The following is a 21520-nucleotide window of genomic DNA, read 5'->3' as shown; positions in this document are numbered from 1 at the left end:
TAACAATGAGGAAGCATCAAGGATGTGTTAATCTGTCTGCCTTCACTCCAAAATCAAACTTTTTTTTATTTTTGACAAAAAATGTTCATAAAATTGAGGGAATTTTTAAAGCTATTTAGCCAGATAAATTTCAATTTCCCTGAAAACCGCTCCCCTGTACATGAGCATGTTTTTCAAAAGTAGTAGCTGAGAAGGTAAAGAAAAAGAGGCTAGCCTTCATAAACTACAAAAGATCACAGAAAGAGAAAGACAGGCAAAAAGATCTGGAAAAGTTAAGAGAGGCTGGTTGAGTAGTCAGGAAAGCAAAGACACAAATGGAAGAAAAAATAGCTGACATGGTAAAACAGGGGACAAGACTTTTTTTTTTTTTAAAAGATATTTTAGTGATAAGAAGAAGTGCAAAAGTGGCACTGTGAAATACAGGTGAAGGAGAGGAATATATAGAAACTGATAAAGATAAGGCTGAATTGCTTAATAAATATTTCTGTTCTGTGTTCATAGCTGAAGCGCCGGGAGCAGGACTGCAGAAGACAAACGCAAATAGGGATGGCGGTGAGGTACATCCTGATCAATTTTAAGAGGATTGTGTTCATGAGGAGCTAGTTAAACTAAAAGTAGACAAAGTGATGGGGCTGGATGGTATACATCTGAGGGTACTAAAGAAACTTCAAGTTTCAAGTTTTATTAAAATTTTTATTCAATCGCAATATCATAATTTCAAAGCAATTTACAAATAAAAGAAGGGGTCCATCCTATTTATAATACATCGAGGACAAAAAAATTACAAATCTGCACGTAAGGAGAGTGGGAGGAGCTACAATAAATAAAGAAAAGAAAGATAAAAAAAGGTTAAAACATAAGGAGGGTAACTCAGGGAAGTTCTGGCGATTCCACTGGCTGACCTTTTCAATGCTTCATTAGAATCGGGAATGGTGCATATAGGAACCACTCCTACTTGGATAAACGCCTTTGAATATTGACTTCAGTGGCCCCAGCCACTTTCTGGATATTTATCTGGTTAGTGGTATGAATAACCACTGACCACTACAGACTTATTATTGAGAGGAATGTTTCCATATCTATCTTGTGTAGAAATGACTAGCCGTGACATGTGTAGCTTTATGCCATAGCTTTGATTATGTTTGTATTCTAAGCTTTATATTTTTAAATGGTTTAACTCACTTTGGGGTATTTTTACTAAGCAGTGGTCTTAGCGTACCCTTACATGGGTCTTTTCTGCACACTAAGGCCATTTTTTACCGCAGTCATAAAAATGCATTATTTCTATTTATAAAAAAACAATCTATAACCTCCCAATACTTGTGATCTGTTCAGGTCAGTTAGCATACAATATAGATGCACTAACTGGTTTGCACAAGAAAGCCCACTATACACCCCTGATATGCCCCCTCAAAAAAAAAAAAAAAGAAAAATTTTTAGTGCATGGTTAGAGTATACAGATTGCAAAGTTACTGCAGGACACCTGAGCATGTCCCATAGAACTTTTTTTTTTTTTTTCTTTGTAAGGCATCCATTAGCACCTAATGCAGCTTAGTAAAATGGCCCCCTTTGTGAATATACTATTGAGAAGACTCAGCGTTGCAACCTTTTAGTTCTGTGCTGCTACTGTAAACCATCTTAATTGTGGACATCGGACAGTTTGTATAATGCAATTCGAAATGGTTCTGTTGTTATGAAAGAAAATACAGATAGCAAAGCCAAATGTTGGAAAACATTCAAATTGGTTGAAACCGCAAATGATGAGTAGATTTTTGGCTAGGCGACCTGTGTGAATTGTTCGAGTTGAGTACTGTTTAAGTCAAGGTCAGACGAAGAATTGATTAGACAGTATGGGACAAAAAAATATGACAGATCATATGAAGTTATGTGCTGTTGCCAGACTAGGCAGGCAAACACTGATTGATCAGTTTGTGAGAAAGGTTCCTGGTACAAATATTTCACAAGGGGATCGATATGCTATGAAGAGTGCTGAACTGCATCTAGTTCTTGAGGCTGAACTATCGCTCTCTATTGTTGAGAGTTTGGGGTTGAAATCATTTGCCCAGAAAATGATTTTAATTAGCAGCAATTATGGAAACATAAGTGTTGATGAAGTATTGTATGGATGAATGGGGAAGCCACTGCTTGCCCTGGTTCAGTAGCATGGAATGTTGCTACTCTGCGGATTCCTGAATCTTGTTACTCTTTGGGATTCCAGAATCTTGCTATTCCTTGCATTTCTGTATGGAATGTTGCTACTCTTTGGGATTCTAGAATCTTGTTACTCTCTGGGATTCCGGAATCTTGCTATTCTTTGAGATTCTATATGGAATGTTGCTACTCCTTGAGTTTTGGCCAGGTACTAGGGACCTGGATTGGCCACATGAGAATGGGCTACTGGGCTTAATGGACCATTGGTCTGACCCAGTAAGGCTATCCTTATGTTCTGTGACCATTACAATTGTGATGCATGTCTTTCTGCCATTTATGAATGAATGGAACTTGCATACAGTAATCAGAAAAAATAAATAATTATAAAAATTAAACAAGAAGAGAACTTGCATCATTGCTGTCACAATTATAACTAGTTTGGCACTTAACAATGCAATGCCAGTTAGCAAGAGGCCTATATTCGTCAATTGTAGCCTTCTCTGCTGACACTTGCATCTGGAGCTGTGAAAATGCATGGGTCAAAGGTAGGATGGGTCACATGGGTCATGGGTCACAAAAGATGACCCACTGTCAGCTCTAATAGAGAGAGGGGTAAAGGATAGCCACATGGGAAGGAGATGAGAGAACAGAAGGGGCACAAGGAGAAGGCTAGAGGAGAAGCCATTAGGGAAGATGAAAAATAGAGGTAATATTAGGAAGAAGGGAGGAGAAACTCATTATGAGAAATATTTTGGCTACTTATGTTCCCTATTTCTGTTTGTCTAGCTGAGACTAAAAGACATATGGCAAGTCACTTAATCCTCCATAACCCCAGGTACGTTAGATAGATTGTGAGCCCACCGGGACAGAGAGGGAAAATGCTTGAGTACCTGATTGTAAAAACCTTGATAGGCGGTATATAAAATCCTAATAAAACTTGAAAACTTGGCAGGTTTTTTCCTCCCCTCTCCATACTACTCTATTGCAATTCCTGTTCTTGCCTTCACGTTTATCGCTTTCTGTTTTCTAGACCACTTGGTTTTCTTTGCAATTGTAAACCACCTTGATAGAAATAATAAATAGTAGTGTATCATGACTATACTTAAATTTGGAAGCTTCAAAAATAAATCAGAGGAATCATAAGGGAGTAAGAGGAATGACAGAAAGGCATTTTATAGGAGAGAAAGGAAATGGGGGAAGAAGAGAGGAATCAAGTGGAAGGAATGAGGGAGAGAATGATTTATGAAGCAGTGGAAAGGGGCACAAGAAAGGGAAGAGATATTAAATGATTAATAGGATACAAAGGAAAAGTTAAGGATGAAGAGGAAGAATAAGCACCACAGTGGATATAAGGAAAATAGAGACATGGAAACACAGGAAGAGACAGGGAAAAGTGGGATGGCAGCTAGTTGGGGGAGAGGGAAGTGGTAGGAAAATGTTGCCTGGGTAGAAATGGGGGATGGCATGATGAAGGAATGAGAAAGGGATAGATGGTAAGAGGTCAAAAATTGATGAGCTACAAAGAATGAAAATGCAAATGGATGGAAAAGTAGGTGAGTCATAGAAAGAAAGGTGTCAAATTGCCAGAAGACTTATTTTATTATTGGAGTTGATATTCAAAGTGATTGAAGCAGCCAAGAAAGGCTCATAGCCACTAAAATCACCTGACTGGAGCTAACTGAGGATATTCAGCCTCACTTAACTGGACAGTGCCTCTGAATATCCCTTCTGACCCCACCAAGCTGAAACCAGCTAGTTTGTGGATAGTGCAGAGACAGGGTGGTATGAAAATCTAGACACTTAGGGCTCCTTTTACGAAGGCGTGCTAGCATTTTTAGCGCACGCATCGGATTAGCGCGCGCCTAGCCGAAAATCTACCGCTTGCTCAAAAGGAGGCGGTAGCGGCTAGTGCGCACTATTCCGCGTGTTAAGGCCCTAGCGTACCTTTATAAAAAGGAGCCCTAAGCAGCAAGAGAAAAAAGCTGTCCTAATATTTAAAATGTTGCTTGTAGACAAATTGGGCACATCCCTACATGTTAATAAAGTATGGTCTATTTTGGATAAATATTTAGCTATTGCTACTACTGAAAATAGATTAGGTTCTTAACTTGCTAATATCTTTTCTAGTAGATAGGTGTGTCATTCTGGACTGTAGGATATTTTACACATGCTCGTGAGCTGCGCAAAAGGAATCCAGATTTTTGACTTCTCCTTCTATTGAGGGCTCTGCTGCCCTTTTCAGTTTGTACCAAAGCAGGCGATAGCCCTATATAGATACACATAAGAAGGCAGGATACGGGGAGACTCCCCAAAATACAGTGTTGTTCTGCTCTGAAAGTATAACAAATATGTTAAACATTGTGATGAAAGAATACAAACTTCAGAATAACCATACAAATCAGAAATATTTATGGAGTTCAAACATTCCCCAATGTGCTATAGCAATACATTATTTTTTTATGCACTTGAGGGCTGACTGATATCGAAATCTCAGCTTTGACTTGAGCCATCTAATTGAGACAGTAGACAGGCAGAGAAGGGAGGAGTTCCAGAAAGATACATCTATCTACTAGAAAAGATATTCCCAAGTTAAGAACCTAATCTCTTTTTCTAGTGTAATAGGTGTGTCATTCTGGACAGTAGGGATGTACAAAAGCAGTCCCAGAAATCTAGTGCAGGACCTCTGCACCTGCTCATAACACTGAGGACCCAAATACAGTGTCCTCCTGCGATGCCACATCCACTCTATAGAATTTGGAAAATGTATGTAGTGTGGACCAGGTGGCTGCCCTACAAATCTTCTCAGGCAAATTTGCTCCAAACTTCCACCCACAAAGAAGCTGTGCTTCTTGTCAAATGCACTTCCAAGGAGACCGACAATTGCTTGCTATAGGCAATATATACTGACAAGATATCCATGCAAATTCATCTTGAACTGGTAGCCTAGGACAGATGGTCAGACAGGTGGCACTGATTGGTGACCTCTAGATAACATGGGAGGACTCTCCTTGCATCTAGCTTTCTCAAAGTCTGATCCTTTTGCTTTGAATTTATAGTTTGGAATGCTGGTAATCTTGCATCTTGATTGAGATGAAATGCTGAAATGACCTTCAGCAAAAAGGACAGGACCGTGCATAGGGAAACTACCACCTTTGTGATCTTGAGGAAGGGCTTCCTGCATGACAGTACCTGCAGCTCCAAGACTCATCTTACTGACTTAATAGCCATGAGGAGAATGGTCTTGATGGCAAGGTCCACCACAGAAGCCTCTTGAATAGGCTAGCATGGAGCCTGACTGAGGCCATGCGGAACCATATTAAGGTTGCCTGACGGAAATGGCTTCTTAACCAGTAGACTGAGCCTTAGCACCCCATTTAGGAATCTGGCTATGTCTGGATGAGAAGCCATGGGAGCTTTGCATTCTGAATACAAGAGCCACACCATTTGGGAAAGTCAGCACCACCAAGATTGGAGCACTAAATGGAGCCACCTTTTCTGTTGTGCACCAGTGTTGAAAAGTCTCCCATGCCTTAGTGGAAGCGGAGACCATTTTAGACTTCTTGGCTCTAAGGAGAGTAGCAATAACTACCTCTAAGTAGCCTTCGCACTCTAACGTCACATGTTAAAGAGCTATGCTGTAAGACCAAGCGATCTGGTCCCTGGGAAAGAAAATCAGCTGAACCTGCAGTCTGAAACTTTAGTCCCTCTGAAGAGGTACTAGGTCCGCATACCACTGCCTGGATGGCCAATCTGTAGCCACGAGGACCACTCTCCCTGGGTGGTTTGCTATTCAATGGAGAATCTGTCCTATCACATGCCAAGGACTCTACACATACAAGAGCTTGCTCTTTGGCCATGACTGGACTAGGGCATCCAGGTCTTCGATTCTGGGCTTGGATCTTCAACTGAAGAAATGGTCCACCTTCTTGTTCCTCGCCGTAGGTCACAGATCAAAAGTTGGCTAACCTCATCGAAGAACAATTGACTGGAACACTGCTGCAGATAATGCCATTTCTTCTGGGTCTAAGGCCTGCCTGTTAAGGTAGGCTGCATGCACCGCACAGATCGCCTGTAGGTGTATCTCTGCCCACCAAAACAACAAGTGGACCTTCAGGCTCAACTGTACACTCTTGGAGCCTCTTTGGCAACTGACATACGCTCCTCTGTAGCCTTGTCTGAAAAGACTTGGATGACCTGTCCTTCCAGAATCTTCTTCAGCTTCTGCAATGCAACCTGAATGGCCTGAAGCTCCAGTCTGTTGATGGGCCACTTTCTCTGGTCTCATCAGCTGAACAGGCTGGCATCTATTGTGAGAATCACTCAAGATGCTATTCTGAGGGGCATGCCCCAAAATAACAACTGTGTATGAAACCACTAACTCATACTGCTGTGGGAATTCGAAGACTACGGGAGAGTCATTTGAAAGAAGTCCAATTGTGGGGACCACTGTGACAGCAATGCACTCTGGAAAGGCTACATGTGAGCCTTCGCCCATGGAACCACAACTATAGTGTCTACCATGGAGCCTAGCACTTGGAGGTAGTACCACGCTGATGGAGCTGGCTTGGCCATCATGTCTTAAATCTGAGTGCAAAATTTCCATCTGCATGCTTCTGGAAGATAGACACGGCTTTCTACCATGTTGAATAGAACTCCTAGATATTACAGTGATTGGGACGGAACCAGTTGCCTCTTTTGACAATTTACAATCCAACCTGAGCTCTAGACCACTTGAGTCACTGCCTATTCTCCTTCCAAGAATGATGGAGCTCTGATCAACCAGTTGTTCAGATATCGATGTACTTGCAATCCTGCCCTTTGGAGATGCGCTGCTACTACCACCATCACCTTGGTGAATGTGCAGGGTGTTGTTGCTAGACCAACAACCAAGAACTGATAATGGCTCTGCAATACCTGGACTCTCAGGAACCTCCTGAGCTCCTGAAAAATAAGAATGGTCAGATAGGCTTCTGTCAAGTTTAGGGAAGCTAGAAATTCCACTGGAACTACTACTGAGCTTACTGACCGTTCTGTCTCCATGCAAATGCGTGGAATCTTTAGGGCCTTGTTGACGTGTGTAAAATCTAAGCTGGGTCTCCAATCTTCTGAGCCTGTCTTGGGCACTATGAAGTATATGGAGAATTTGCCCAAGTCCGATTCTTCTGGTGGCACTGGTTCTATGATCTGAAATTCTACAAAAATCTGCATGTCTTTTCTAGGTGCCACACTGGGAAGTCCATAAACCAGTCTGTTAAGGGATGAGCAAATTTGAGCTTGCACCCTCCCTGAATGATCACCATCACCCAGAAATCTGATGAGATCTTCACCCAGACCTCCGTATATGCCAAAAGCCTTCCATCTATTCTCAGGAAGAAGGCTTTGGTCCTGATTGAAGTGGGACGGGAACCAGAGGCTTGGCTTCACCTAGGTCCTGTGAATCTCTGCCATGATCCCTGATAGAATCTTTGAGCTGAGTCTCCTCCTGAGGACTACTGAAAGTGCCTGGAATTATGAACATTAGACCACCCAGAACCTCTAGATGCTCGCAGTCTGCTATCAGGCAGAGATTTGGGAGGGCAATCTGCCACAACTGTCCTTGGAAAGGGAGTCTGCTGAGGGTAGCCTTGGAGGCGGAAGCTTCCACTCATTGCCTGATCCAGAGCATTCAGTGGGCTGAAATGGAATAAGCCAAGACTTCGCTCATGATTATGATAATGTTAAAGAGAGCATTGGCCACATAATCCATCCCTGCTAGCATCAGGTAAGGCATAGGCTCACCCTCTGCCAGGGTAAGCCCACATCTTAGATGTCAAACACATGCCACATACGAGGTTTTGAAGCTGCTTTGAATCTTAAAGCTAAAGCTTTGAACGGTCATTTTAGGATCACAACCATCCTGTGATTCAATGTATCCTTTAATACTACATCTCTCTCACTTGGCAGGGAGGTGCGCTTGGTTAACTGAGCCATCAAGGAATCCATCTTAGACTGAATAAACATCTGTTGACACTCCTGTGCCATAGGATACAGCATAGACATTGTTTTGGTTATCTTTAAAGAGCCCTCAGGAGCATTCCAGAGTTCTGTGACTTAACACACATATCAGGATGCCGGGGAAAAAAAAGGCATGGGCTGCGCTCAAACTCCACTGAGGAAAGATCACAGGTTGGAAGGAGCCTGCAGGGAGTCAGTAATCTCTAATAGTTTAAGTCCAATTTATTTGATATACCACCTAGGTTAAAATAGTGATGAAGGCTTAAACAGCCGATGTACAGTGGGATCTTCCCCCACTGCTTCCTGTGTATTCGCTTTAGTATGTGACCCCCATAAGACTCATTCTGTGACAGCAAAGGCATAAACTGACCCCTCACCTTCTGAATCCCTGGCAGAAAGGTCCACAGGATCATGGTCAGCTTCTGGCAATGCTGCTGATGCGCCCTAGGAGCCCAAACCCCCTGCACAACCCCCTAGCTCACCACCAGACTTCATATGACTATCCCAGCTATCCAAATAAGCTCTCCATATCAAATTAATTAATTCAGGAGAAAAGGCATTATTAGGCAGCAGTGAGTCTCCCTCTAGGTAACTCCACTTTATGGCTCTTGAGCTCTGCAGCTTCCACACTGTTGTGCTTAGGTGCATCACTGTTCTGGTGCTCTGGTCCCAGCAGACAGGCCCCCTCAAAAGTTCCTTGGCCCTAGGAGGATGCTCCCAGCACAAGGGTGCTCTTCAGGCAACCATCCAGCACAACTCTGGCATGAATTAGGGATAAAAGAACCTGAGGACGCCATCTCGGTCACTTTTGAGGCAAAACGAGGCGATTTGAAGGCTCCCGAAATGTTTAAAAAAATCAGGAAATCCAAGATGGCCACCATGGCGGTGTATTAGCACCAAAAATAGTTCAAACATGACTTATCCAAATGTAACCCCCCCCCCAGAAAACAGGATATTAGAGGTGGGGGACACAATAGGAAGTGGAAAAAACCCTTAAAAGCTACCACTACTACTATTATTTATTATTTCTATAGCGCTGAAAGGCGTATGCCGCGCTGTACATTTTCAGACCCCCCTTTCGATTTTGTCCATAGTCTGTAATAGCCTTACTCACTGTGACATGTGCTCTGAAGGTGCTGCAGTCCAGGTATGGGAGAAGAAACTCTGCCTCAATCAGTCATTCCAGGTCTTCGAGCTGCCAGTCGGACCGAGAAAGGACTGATCCTCAACCCCTGTGGAACCATACACTTGAAGGGGGGGGAGGCAAAATTGCAGCCGGCACCCTGAAGATCTTCACTGAGCCCTCTGCTTATGCTTAACATCCTGCGCTCAAGTCCCTGAGATTCAGTAGATGAGCTAAGCTACTAGGGATAGGGACTCCAAGCTCCACAAAGTTTTCTGCAGCCTGGCCTAAGTCTGCTTCTTCTCCACGAAGGCAAAGCTTTCCCCTGCACTGGGGAGCTCTGGTGCACCAATAGCCACATAAACCATGAAAAATACTGAAAACAATAAAGAAATATACAGAGCTCTTCGCAGAAGGAAAAACTGAAGGGGGCAGCAGAGCCCTAGATAGAAGGAGGAGGAGTTGAAAACCTGGAATGGATTCCTTCTGCACAGCTCAAAAGCATGGACAGAATACCCTACTATCCAGAATGACACACCTATTGTACTAGAATAGCCAATAGTAATATTAGAATGGACAGTATATGTTTGCCATTGTCAACTTGCAAGAAATTCAAAAGTTTCTGTTTGCAGATTCTTCAAGGAAGTATAATTTCATAAGTCTATGCACAATTTTATTTGTTGTTTACTCTTGTTTTTTTGTTTCAGTTTAATACTGTATTACCTGGTGATTACTTTTTCTGATATTTTCCATATTTTCTATTGTTTCTATACACAATTTGCAATAAAATATCTCGGACTAAAACAAAGAAAATAAGAATAAAAGCTTGCACCTAAATGTAGGTGTGCTAATTTGCATATACACTAGTATTCCATAATGGCATCTTGGAACACAGCGCGGCATTGGTGCACCTACCTGGAGGTGACAATTTATAAAACTGTCCCCTTTTATATTTTTCTGTGTGCACTTTCCAATTCGGAGACTATTTATTAAAAAGTTTAATTACAAAGAGGACTGCTATTTCAGAAGCTCCTTTTGTATGGTCTCTGTTGCATTTATTTTATTTGAAGGTACAGTACATACTTATTTATAAACGATTGATATACTTTACATATCATGAACATCCTAGTGGTTTACAGTAAGAGTATAAAATGCAGCTAGTAGCCCAGAAAGGCAGAAACCAAAGAGAAAAGGTGGCTGGGACAAGGAAGATGCCTTTGCAGGACAGGAGAGTGGGGAAGGGCAGAATTAAGTAAATCAACATAGTATCACCTCTTCCTCTTAGTACTCTCAGGGAAAGAGAGTTCAAAAAGCCACATCTAATACAGTATTTTAGAATGGCTCTTTTTTTTCCAGTGGGGAACATTATTTTTCTCTGTTTATGTGTAACAGTGGTTCTTAAACCTGTCCCGTGGGCAGGGCCAGATTAAAAGGTAGGCCCGAAATAATCAGAGGGGGGGGGGCGCTAGTGTGGTGTTATGAACAGGGCTGGTGTTAGGGGAGGGCAAACAGGGCAGCTGCCCTGGGCCCCGCTGTCCAGACATCTCTTCCCCTTGTCGAGCCATCTCCCTCTCTTCCCCTTACATTTGTGGTGCTTTTCTAAACCAGTTTTCTCTCTCAGAGGGGCCCTGATGCGTCAGCCATTCTCACTAGTTGCACACGCACGGCTGCCCTGAAGCTTGTCCTCTGATGCAAATTGGCAGAAATTGGAAGTTGCATCAGAGGAGATGCTTTGGGGCAGCCGTGTGCAACTAATGAGAAAGGCTACCCCATCAGGGCCCTTCTGAGAGAGAGAACCTTGGTTTTGGAATGCATCTGCGAAGGTGAGGGGAAGGGAGTGAGATGGCCTGATAAGGGGAAGAGGTTGAGTGTCAATTTATTGTGTGGAGAAAGAGGGGGACAGAAGCTGAATGGAAGAGCGGGATGGGTGAGAGAGGGACAGATGCTGAATGGAAGTGGGGGGGAGTGAGAGAGAGGGGACAGACACTGAATGAAAGTGGGGGGGGGAGAGGGAGGACATACATTGAATGGAAGTGGGGGGTGAGAGAGATGCTGGAAGGAAGTGGGGAGGAGAGAGAAAAAAGGGCACATGCTGGATTGGGGGAAGAGAACAGAGTTAGATACTTGAAAGGGTGAGGGAAAGAGGTGGCAAGCTGTAGGTAAAAAATAAATTGAGAAGGAAGACCAGGGAAGAAAAGAAGGAAGGGAGAGGAGAGAGATATGCCAGAGCATGGGGGGAAGGGGAGGTCACAGATACCAGATCTGGAGAGAGGAAAGGAAGAGAGAGAGATGCTAAAATCTGCTGGGAGGTAGAGAGAGAGAGGAAGGAAGGGAAGAAGACAGATACCACACCAAGGGAGGGGGGGGGGGGGGCGGAGGAAAGTAGTTGGATGCCAGACCAATGAGGAGGAGGAAAACATGGAAGGGAGCTTCTGGAAGAGGCATAAAAAGACAGCAGATGTCATATGGAAGAGGGAGAGAGAGGGCAGACAGTGGATGGAAGGAAGAGAATGATGAGATGAGGAAAGCAGAAACCAGACAACAAAGGTAGAAAAAAAATTTCTATTTCTTTTTGCTTTAGAATAAAGTATTATTGTAGCTGTGTTGATAAATGTTTATAAATAGGAAATGGAAATAAGGTGATCCTTTTTATTGGACTAATTTTAATAAATTTTTTACTAATTTAGAGACCAAAACTCCCTTCCTCAGGTCAGGACAGGGATACTGTAACAGCAGTATAGTTTACTGATCTGAAGAAAGAGATTTTAACCTCTAAAAGCTAACTGAGAAATGTATTAATCCAATAAAATGGCGAGCACTAGATTTTCTTCCCATCATGCCCCATGCCTCCTAACCAAATGCAAAATATAAATCATTGGGCTTCCCAAAGCCCTGCTTTCTGACGATCTCTTCCTCTAGGAAGGAAGGGGGGATTTTTTTCAGAGATGTCTGGGGGTTGCATAGAAGAAAAACTGTACACAATTGGCACTAGTATGGTAGGTAATCTTTGTTGTTTGTTTTGAATTTTAAAATAAAAGAAATCAAGTGGAAATAATGAAGTAAATAAGAAAACAGGTAAATAAATGGGGGTGGGGCAGGGGGCTCAGTGTATTTGTGTGCCTAGGGGCCCTCAAAGAAATAATATTGCCCTGCCTGTGGGACGCACAGACAGTCAGGTTTTCAAGACATCTCTAATAAATATGCATAAGACAGATTTGCATATAATAGACGTGACAGGTATGCAAATCTGCCTCATGCATATTCATTTGGGATGACTTGAAAACCTGACTGGCTGGGGATCTCCTAGGACAGGTTTAAGAACATTTGATTATCAAATGACCAAAAATTAGTAGGCAATGAAATTTAAAAAAAAATTCTTCACAGACCCAGAAGAAAGATGAATTTTAAACACACATTTGTGCTTAGTACTCACACTAAAACAAAATGGACCTAAGCAAAGAGAGAATAATCTAGGGTGAATAGAAGCTCCTTTAATAAGGAGGCTGTATGAAGCCACCAGCAAAATTAAAAACAGGCAAGGCAGCGGGAAATAATCAAAGCTCTCCTGCACAAATTAGACAAAGCTCTTTGATAAGCCCCCAGAACTGATCTTTTGGGTATGTCTGTAGTTTTACTAAACTGCACTGGTAAACTGTCTTAGCACATCTTAAAGTGGGACTTTCTGTGCGCTACGCCCATTTCTAACATGGCCATAAAATAAGTATTTTTCTGTTTGTTGAAGTTCTAGTTGTGCACTTAACATTAGCACGCGGTCATTAAAAAAAAAAAAAAAATAGGGATGAAGGTCTCCTGCGTTATGGATGCGTTAAGTTAGCACGGTGGTAAGTTAACATGCTAACTGAATAGCACTTCTGTGCCCATTCTCCGCCGCTAACATGCCCCCTCCAAAGCATAAATAAATACGATGGCAAAACTAATGCGGAAAACTTTAGAGCAGTGGCTCCCAACCCTGTCCTAGAGGACCCCCAGCAAGTCAAGTTTTCAGGCTAGCCCTAATGAATATGCATGGGGCAGATTTGCATGCCTGTCAACTCCATTATATGCAAATCTCTCTCATGCAAACCCTGGTGGGCTTCCTGGGAACTACTGCTTTAGAGCAACCTGCATTAGGCCATTTTTCTGCAATAAGTGTTTTAGTGGTCAGGATCGCTTAGTGAAAGGGCCCCTATATTAATTATCTATCAGATAATATAGATTTGAGACTAAGCAGACAACTAGTTCTCTGAAATAATTCATAATTTTAATACAATCCAATTTCAGATCCCAAAGTCACAGAATAAAAGACTCAGACATGCATGGCCATGAAAACTTACTAGTTAAGGGCCCCTTTTATCAAGATGTGCTAGCGGTTTTTAGCCTGGGCCAATGAGGCAAGTGCTCTGACACTCATAAAATTCCTATGAGTGTCAGAGAACTTACCTCGCCAGCCCATGCTATAAACCTCTAACGCAGCTTGATAAAAATGTACGTGTTACTTCATTATAATAATGAATTCATATCATATGTATGATTGCTTTATTAATTATGAAAAGAAGGGGATGAAATGATTGTTTAGTATATCAATTGTATGGTTAATAGTGTGATTTCATTTAATTTGTATGACTTATAATTTGTATTGCACTATATAAGTTTAAAAATCAATAAAGATATAAATAAAAAATGTATGTGTGTGTGTGGGGGGGGGAATCGATTTTTCTCTCCTGGGAAAATAAATATCTCCCAGTATCTGTCTATAAATTTAAGATTTTAGGGCCTTTTTTGAGGTCTAATAGGGTTTCTGGGGAGAGGGGAAGTCTCACAATAATATACACGGCTAGATATTTTCTACCATGACTGTTGATATTAATCATATTTTTTAGCGTTTCGTTCAGTAATTTGGAGACTTCTTCCCTACATTGTTATGGGCTCTGACGTAAGGTTGCAAATCAACATTTAATTTTATTTTCAGCATGCAAGAGTTCAATGTCTTGTAGTACTGTGGATTAGGAGAGGGAAATCCCCTTTGCATCCAAGACATTAAATTCTTGCAACCTTATATATATATATATATATATACACCTTTCTCGCTAAACATAGAATAAGATGATAACAAGAGTAAAAATATAAACATTGTCCTTATACCGCTTACCCGCTAAGTACACCGAGCACCAAGTTAAGTACAAAAAATGACCCTGTGATGATTAGTGTAACAAAATAGGTCCAGGGCCATTCACTTCCTATGGCATCATTGACCTGGAAGAATGGAATGATAATTAGTGAGATATGTTACAAGGCTCCAAGGATTAAACCAAAGTCACCACCACTACCACAAGAATCGCCAAGTTTCTGATTCATGTTGTACATCTTCACAAGAATAACAGAATTGTGCCAGTCGCAGTTTGATCATAACCTAGATAAAATGTTTCATTAGTCTATGGGGGACTTATACCTGCTTTGCTTATTTATGAGAATTTCAAATTATTCTGTCATATCTCACATGCAATTGGCAAATGAGATTCAACGCAAAAGATTCAGTACTTGGATTAGTTTCGTGCAGCTGAACTTTTGTGGTTTCTTTTGGAGGAAGAGAGGCAGTGGGTGATGAGGAGAATCTCTGCCATGGAGCCTTGTTCTGAGTCATTAAAAGAGGACACCAAACTGGCAGCTTACCCACTCAGTACACCGAGAACCAGATTTAGAACGAAAAAGGATCCAAAGATGACCAGACTGACAAAATAGACACAGGGTAACTCATAGCCCATAGCATCCTGCACCTGGAAAGATGGAGGAAAGTTAGAAGATAGAAAGCAGATAAGATCAAGCAAAGGGGTTAGCATTAAAATGCATTAAAGAAGCAGAAAGAAAGGTTTTAATAGTGCTTCAGTTCACTCTAGAATTCTATGCAATGAAAGTTTGTAGACTATCCTATTCTTGTCTTTCCCATTTAAAAGCCAAGTAACCACTCAATCCCATATATTGTCCTTGCTTTGTTCAATCTAGGGCAGGGATCTCAAAGTCCCTCCTTGAGGGCCACAATCCAGTCGGGTTTTCAGGATTTCCCCAATGAATATGCATTGAAAGTAGTGCATGCACATAGATCTCATGCATATTCATTGGGGAAATCCTGAAAACCCGACTGGATTGCGGCCCTCAAGGAGGTACTTTGAGACCCCTGATCTAGGGTTAAAAGCATCTATGAAACAGGGCCTAGCACTTTTGGGTCTTGTTTTCCCTTTAAGAGGCTGCCAGTACGGAATACTTATGCTGAGATCATGGAATTTCCCATTGTCTGTATATGTCAGACATGTGAATATGCCAGGGGTGGCCAACTCCGGTCCTCGAGAGCCGGAATCCAGTCAGGTTTTCAGGATTTCTCCAATGAATATGCATTGAAAGCAGTGCATGCAAATAGATATCATGCATATTCATTGGATTCTGGCCCTCAAGGACCAGAGCTGCCCACCCCTGGCCTATGCACTAATCTATAAACTACATGCATAATTTACATAGTGTATAATTTGCAGGTGGGATTGCCTATGAGCACACGCTGGGCGGAGCATGAGTGATGCATACTTTACTCATTTAACTTATCGAATACTAGAAGTTACATGCATATTTTCAGCATTTAAGTGTGAGCATTTGCATTCATAGACCCAGCTACACAAGTATTCTATAAAGGATAGTAGGTGCTGATATTTCTTTATACAGTACCATATAAACTACATTCAGGAGTAGTGGCCTAGTGGTTAGCGCTGCTGCTTTAGCACCCTGAGGTTGTGGATTCAATCCCAGCGCCACACCTGTAACCAAGAAGTGACTTCAGAGGGAGAGCCGAGGCCAGCGGGGAGGGAAAGTGTGCGTGTGGTGGGGGAGGGACAGGGTAGGACAGATGACGGAGAGGTGACAGTGCCCCCACCAAGATAGCATCCGGGGAGGTCCACCCCTCCCTTACTATATCACTGTATATGAAATAAACTTGGAAACTTAGATTCAGTAAATGGCGCTCAAATTTTGGCACCAAAAAATAGCCACACTACCTGCTATTCTATAAATGATGCTCCAAAAGCGTGTGCCATTTATAAAGTAGCACATAATGCCAGGATCTGTGCCCAACTTTGAGCCTGAGGATTTACTCTAACCGAAATCTGGTGTAGATCCCCCTAATTCTTTAATATTGGGCACATCTTTAGTGAATGCCCCTGACCTGCGCATGCCCCCTTTTCAATTGCAAACCTACAAGATCTGCAAGAGGATCTTTATAGAATAGCACTTAGCAAGATGCTAATTGGAGACAATTAATGCAATAATTGGTTGTTGGTGCCCAATTATTGGCTGTGTGCAGCTCGGGCAAGCAAGTTTTGCCACCATATATAGAATCCTTGGGGTTTATAGGCACACAGTTATAGAATTAACTTATTCATTTCCATGGCCTGATAATATCAGTGTCTGAAAGCGAACCAGCCTTCCTAGCACAAAACGTTACGGGCATTGGGTTTCAAATGTTCGCATGCAATACCCAGTTCAAAACACCACTATAGTTCAACACCTTTACTCGTGCCAACGTTGAACAGCTTAAAACTTAAACAGAGGGAAAAGCCTCAGGATCGAAGAGAGCCAGAAACTTAGCTCAACTTTCAAACATCAAAGGCACAAAAAATCCTCTGGAATAATGAGGCTTTTTCCTTTGGCATTTTGCTGACCTACATTTCAGGTGCCTATTGTGGCCAAACCAATACCAAACCAATCCATAGCTTGATGCAAAAAGGTCCATTCAACACGATCAAAGGCCTTCTCTGCATCTAAAGATACAGAAAAGGACGGATCTTCCATATCTTTTGATAAGTTTAACATATGTAACGCCAATCTAGTGTTGTTTGAAGAATGTCTTTGAGCAACGAACCCTGTTTGGTGCATTCCGATGATATAAGGGTGAGCCTTAGCTAAGCGTAAAGCCAATAACTTAGCCAGAAGTTTACCATCTATATTTATCAAAGAAATAGGCCTGTAATTTGAAACCAACATAGGATCTTTATTTGGCTTCGGTAAAACAATAGTTAAGGATTCTGCCATAGTACCTAATATGCAACCTTTAGTTAGTTGAGCCTGATATAAATTTAACAGATAAGGTAATAGGGTAATTTGGAATGATTTATAAAATTCCACTGTGAATCCATCATCACCTGGAGCGGATCCAACTCTGAGGGACTTCAATGCTGTTTGTAATTCTTTCATTGATATGGGCATTTCAAGATTATTTTTTATATGCTCTGGAATTTTAGGGCCCTTAATTAACTTTAAAAATTCTATTCCATCTTTTTCTGGCATTTTGCTGACCTACATTTCAGGTGCCTATTGTGGCCCTAGGACCGCCTAAGCTCACCTAAAGGCCATTCTGGGCAAAACCACGCCTAGCCTTGGGCAAGCTTAAGCGTCCAAATACATCTCCCTCAACAGTAACATACACCTATGGGCTGCCTTGGGGTATTTTTTTTTTTTTTTTAAATGTGTCCCGATTAGCTGGTTTGACAGCAGTAGGATGCCTATTGCTGCCTACAATGGGGATGCTGTATATAGAATTTGGCCCTAAAGATTTGTGAGTTTTGCCAAGTGATTGCCATTCCCTATTCTACTTCTCTAATCTACCCAACATCATCGTTCTAAAGCATTTCCCTTCTACAATAGCACGTATTTTTAAAATTCAGTCCTATAAGAAAGGGGGAGAACTGTCCCTGCATCTGATTAGGATAACTAATTTTGCTGCAAGGAGCATGAACCTGAAAATGTTGTGCTGGTTTAGGAGCACAAACTTCGGATCCCAGGTCACATGCATCATTACCAGGGAATAAGATTTGGTCGCACTGTTTCTGACAGTAGATGCGTGGAACAGTCTCCCGGAAGAGGTGGTGGAGACAGAGACTGTGTCTGAATTCAAGAGGGCCTGGGATAGGCACGTAGGATCTCTCAGAGAGGAAGAGATAATGGTTACTGCGGATGAACAGACTGGATGGGTCATTTGGCCTTTATAATAATAATAATAATAATAACAGTTTATATACCGCAGGACCATGAAATTCTATGCGGTTTACAATGATTAAAAAGTTACAGATTGAGTAGTACTAACAGAGTTAAGATTTAGCGGTCAGTTATTGTGGGGAAAGATTGTTCAGTGTAGCTGCCTAAGTACTTTAGGAACAGAAATGTTTTTAGGTGTTTCCTAAATTCCCCATAAGTATTCGCAAGCATGAGTAATTGTTTCAGATCTTTAACCCATAATGCTGCCATCATGTTTCTCTATCTGCTGTCATGGGTTGCAGTCATACTTGTATTGTCGGAGGCAGTCTTCGTACTTATGCAGAACTTTCTGGTCAAATAACTGTTTTTCTTTAAGTCCGACAGGGTGCGACAATCTAATATGTGCTGGGATCTACATGGGTGAGTGTGCAGGTACCGATATGTAAAAAAAATGTTAAAAGACAACATCTTGCAGTCTTCACATAAATATGTCACAAATGTGACCATAACCCTAAAAGACAGAGAAAGCATTTCATCTTGGTGCACTGTTTTGTAATTTATTTTCATCTTCTAAAAGCTTTGAAATTCCACTCAGAAGGGTAAAGTACTGATTTCAGGCGTTAAAAACACCTCATTGGGCATAGTTCATTAAAGCTAAAAGATCTTACATGGTTAAGGGCATCCCTCTCTTTCGCTTTGCACTTTTATTTACATAGGAAATTATTAAGGAGAGGATTTTCCAGTTACTAGGCTGCTTTATGTCTCCTGCCATTGTTTCTGCCTTAATATGTTCTCCATTCTAATCGATCAGAGGGTTTTAACAGCTGAGAAGCTGCAATGCACAGGGTGTTACCTCCACATGAATACCAAAATACAGTACATACAGTTCACTGATTCAGGCCCTTGGAATGGAAGATTAATGAGAAGCAAAACTCCTTTAACCATCATATCCCCCTCAAACCAAAAAACACCTCTGCTTGTTCTTTGCTGCTAAAATCCTACTTGTTTCACCATTTTATAACCCTACAGTTTACAGTAGATCCATTCCATAAGTCCCGCTATCAATCATGTGTAATGTAGAACATTAGCAGAATAACTGTTGAGTATTTCTTGTTTTAATTCAGTGACTGCAAATCAAGTCCTTCAAATTGTGGTTGATATATGATTTTATCTATACTGTGAACAGAACAAGTCATATCTATACTGCATAACCGATAAGTTCGATACGGTTTACAAAAATTTAACAAATAATATAATCTAAAGAAAATTGATTCATTTGCGAACAAATGTGTCTTCAGTTGCTTTCGGAAATGATTGTAAGACATGGAACTCAATAACAAATGTTTCAGTTCCTTATCCCAGAAAGCCACCTGATAAGAACGCAAAGATTGGTGGTATTTTGTGTAACGACAGCCTTTGTGACAGATGGAAAAGTAAAAAGGCTTTGTGAATTGCGTGAATGCTTGGATTGAGTAAAGGAATATAATTCAGATAGGTAAGTGGACGCCATGCTGAAGAGGACTTTGGAACAAAGGCAATTGAATTTAAATTTAATTTGAGCCTCCACAGGAAGCCATTGCAATTCTCAACAGAAAGGACTCATATGATTGAACTTTTTCAATCCATAGATCAGGCGAACCGCTGCATTCTGGACTATGCGCAGCCTAGACAGATTCTTTTGAGGACCTGCCAAATTTACTATATTGCAATAGTCCAGTTGGCTCAACACCAATGACTGAACCAGTAGTTTGAACAATGCGGTGTCAAAATAAGATCTTATACTACGCAATTTCCACAGAGTATAGAAGACCTTCCGCACCAAAGCATTTATCTTATCCTACATAGTCATGTGTTGATCTAGAATAGCACCCAAGATCTTAATAGTAGGTTGTATAAGGTAAGTAGTGTTATTTAACACAAAAGATGTTTCTGTAAAATTCTGACTGGCAAGGTGGTAGGATTTGACAACAGAATGGGCCCAAGGTGTTATATAACCAAGCAGAGCAGTGAGGTGCAGATAAGAATTCCAGGTGGGTTACTTTGTAATGAAGATCAAAGTCACATAGGCATTTAAAGACCACTTTGTTATGGGGACTCAACATGGGCATTTCGGCAATAAAACTTGTCATAAAGAGCAATGATATGAACTGAATATAGGCCTATATGCATATGCATTAAACGTTCTGCTTGTGTATCGATGGTCGCTAAATCAGATTGACTGGTTTAGTAACCGAACGAATTTGCCAACCCGATGTTCAAAACGGCTCACCACATGGTTTTCCCTGCATGTGTACATTCTCTGACTCTGGCATGCAAACAACTTCATTACTATTAAAATGAGGTAATTAATATTACAACAAGCCATCTGATCGATGGCCTAACATTGCAATGCCATAGTTGGATCTCATTACAATGCCATAGTCAGAACGACAGCTAGACCTGTTGATAACTGTATTACCAACAGGTCTGACATATTTTTTTAATTGTTTTTCTATGGGCTCAGATGTTGTGTGTGTAATACGTGCACAATATCTGGCCCATAAAAAAAGTCAAGGTGCCCCCCCCCCCGTTAACACCCCCCGACAACCCCCAAAATAAAAATAGAGGTAGGAGGGATGCCTACTTCCTCCTGCTGCTGTGCAACCCCCTGATGAACCAATCCCCTCCTTGCCAGAACTCATTCTCATCCCCATTCCCCATAATTTACAAAAATTGTAGGAGGGTGCCCACTACTTCCTGCCATAAGATGCCCCCCGGGACCGCCTGAACCACCCCCCATACACCCTCCCCCATACTTTTAGTGATGAAGACAGCAGGAGGGATGCCCAGTCCATCCTGCTCGGAGGCTCGCCACTCCAAAATGGTGGGCCTTCCCCTTCCCAGTGCATCCTGTCTGTCCAGTCCAGTCATAGCTGAACTGCTTCAACTAATAGCCAATCTGTTGAACCAAACGGAAAAGATTCAGTAGGACTGGAAGGTGGCACATGTTACGCCAATCTTCAAAAAAAGGTTTGAGGGGAGACCTGGGAAATCTGACCTCGGTATCGGGAAAGATGGTGGAGGCACTGATAAAGGACCACATCATTGATCACCTTGACGGACACGGTTTGATGAGGACCAGCTAGCATGGTTTCAGTAAAGGCAGATCTTGTTTGACAAACTTGCTGCACTTCTTCGAGGGAGTGAACAGGCAGATAGACAAGGGCGACTTGGTTGACATTGTATATCTGGACTTTTAGA

At 41.7% G+C, this 21520-nt stretch overlaps 1 protein-coding gene across 22 annotated transcripts in view; it reads right to left on the bottom strand.

The window, feature by feature from the left end:
* Positions 1-21520, bottom strand: part of CACNA1C (calcium voltage-gated channel subunit alpha1 C) — a 1333094-nt gene that overhangs the window by 492398 nt on the left and 819176 nt on the right. For 16 of the 22 annotated variants that reach the window (XM_033951116.1, XM_033951118.1, XM_033951120.1 and 13 more), the window contains one exon: positions 14939-15042. In XM_033951116.1, the coding sequence (XP_033807007.1) occupies positions 14939-15042 (104 nt within the window). Of the gene's footprint in view, positions 1-14417; positions 14522-14938; positions 15043-21520 lie in introns of all 22 variants that reach the window. The other 6 variants (XM_033951136.1, XM_033951114.1, XM_033951133.1 and 3 more) reach the window with 1 other exon arrangement.

The sequence above is a fragment of the Geotrypetes seraphini genome, chromosome 7 (genome assembly GCF_902459505.1).
Source record: "Geotrypetes seraphini chromosome 7, aGeoSer1.1, whole genome shotgun sequence".
NCBI lineage: Eukaryota > Metazoa > Chordata > Amphibia > Gymnophiona > Dermophiidae > Geotrypetes > Geotrypetes seraphini.
Note: the sequence above shows the minus strand (reverse complement) of the source record. Positions and strands in the feature narration are given on the sequence as shown.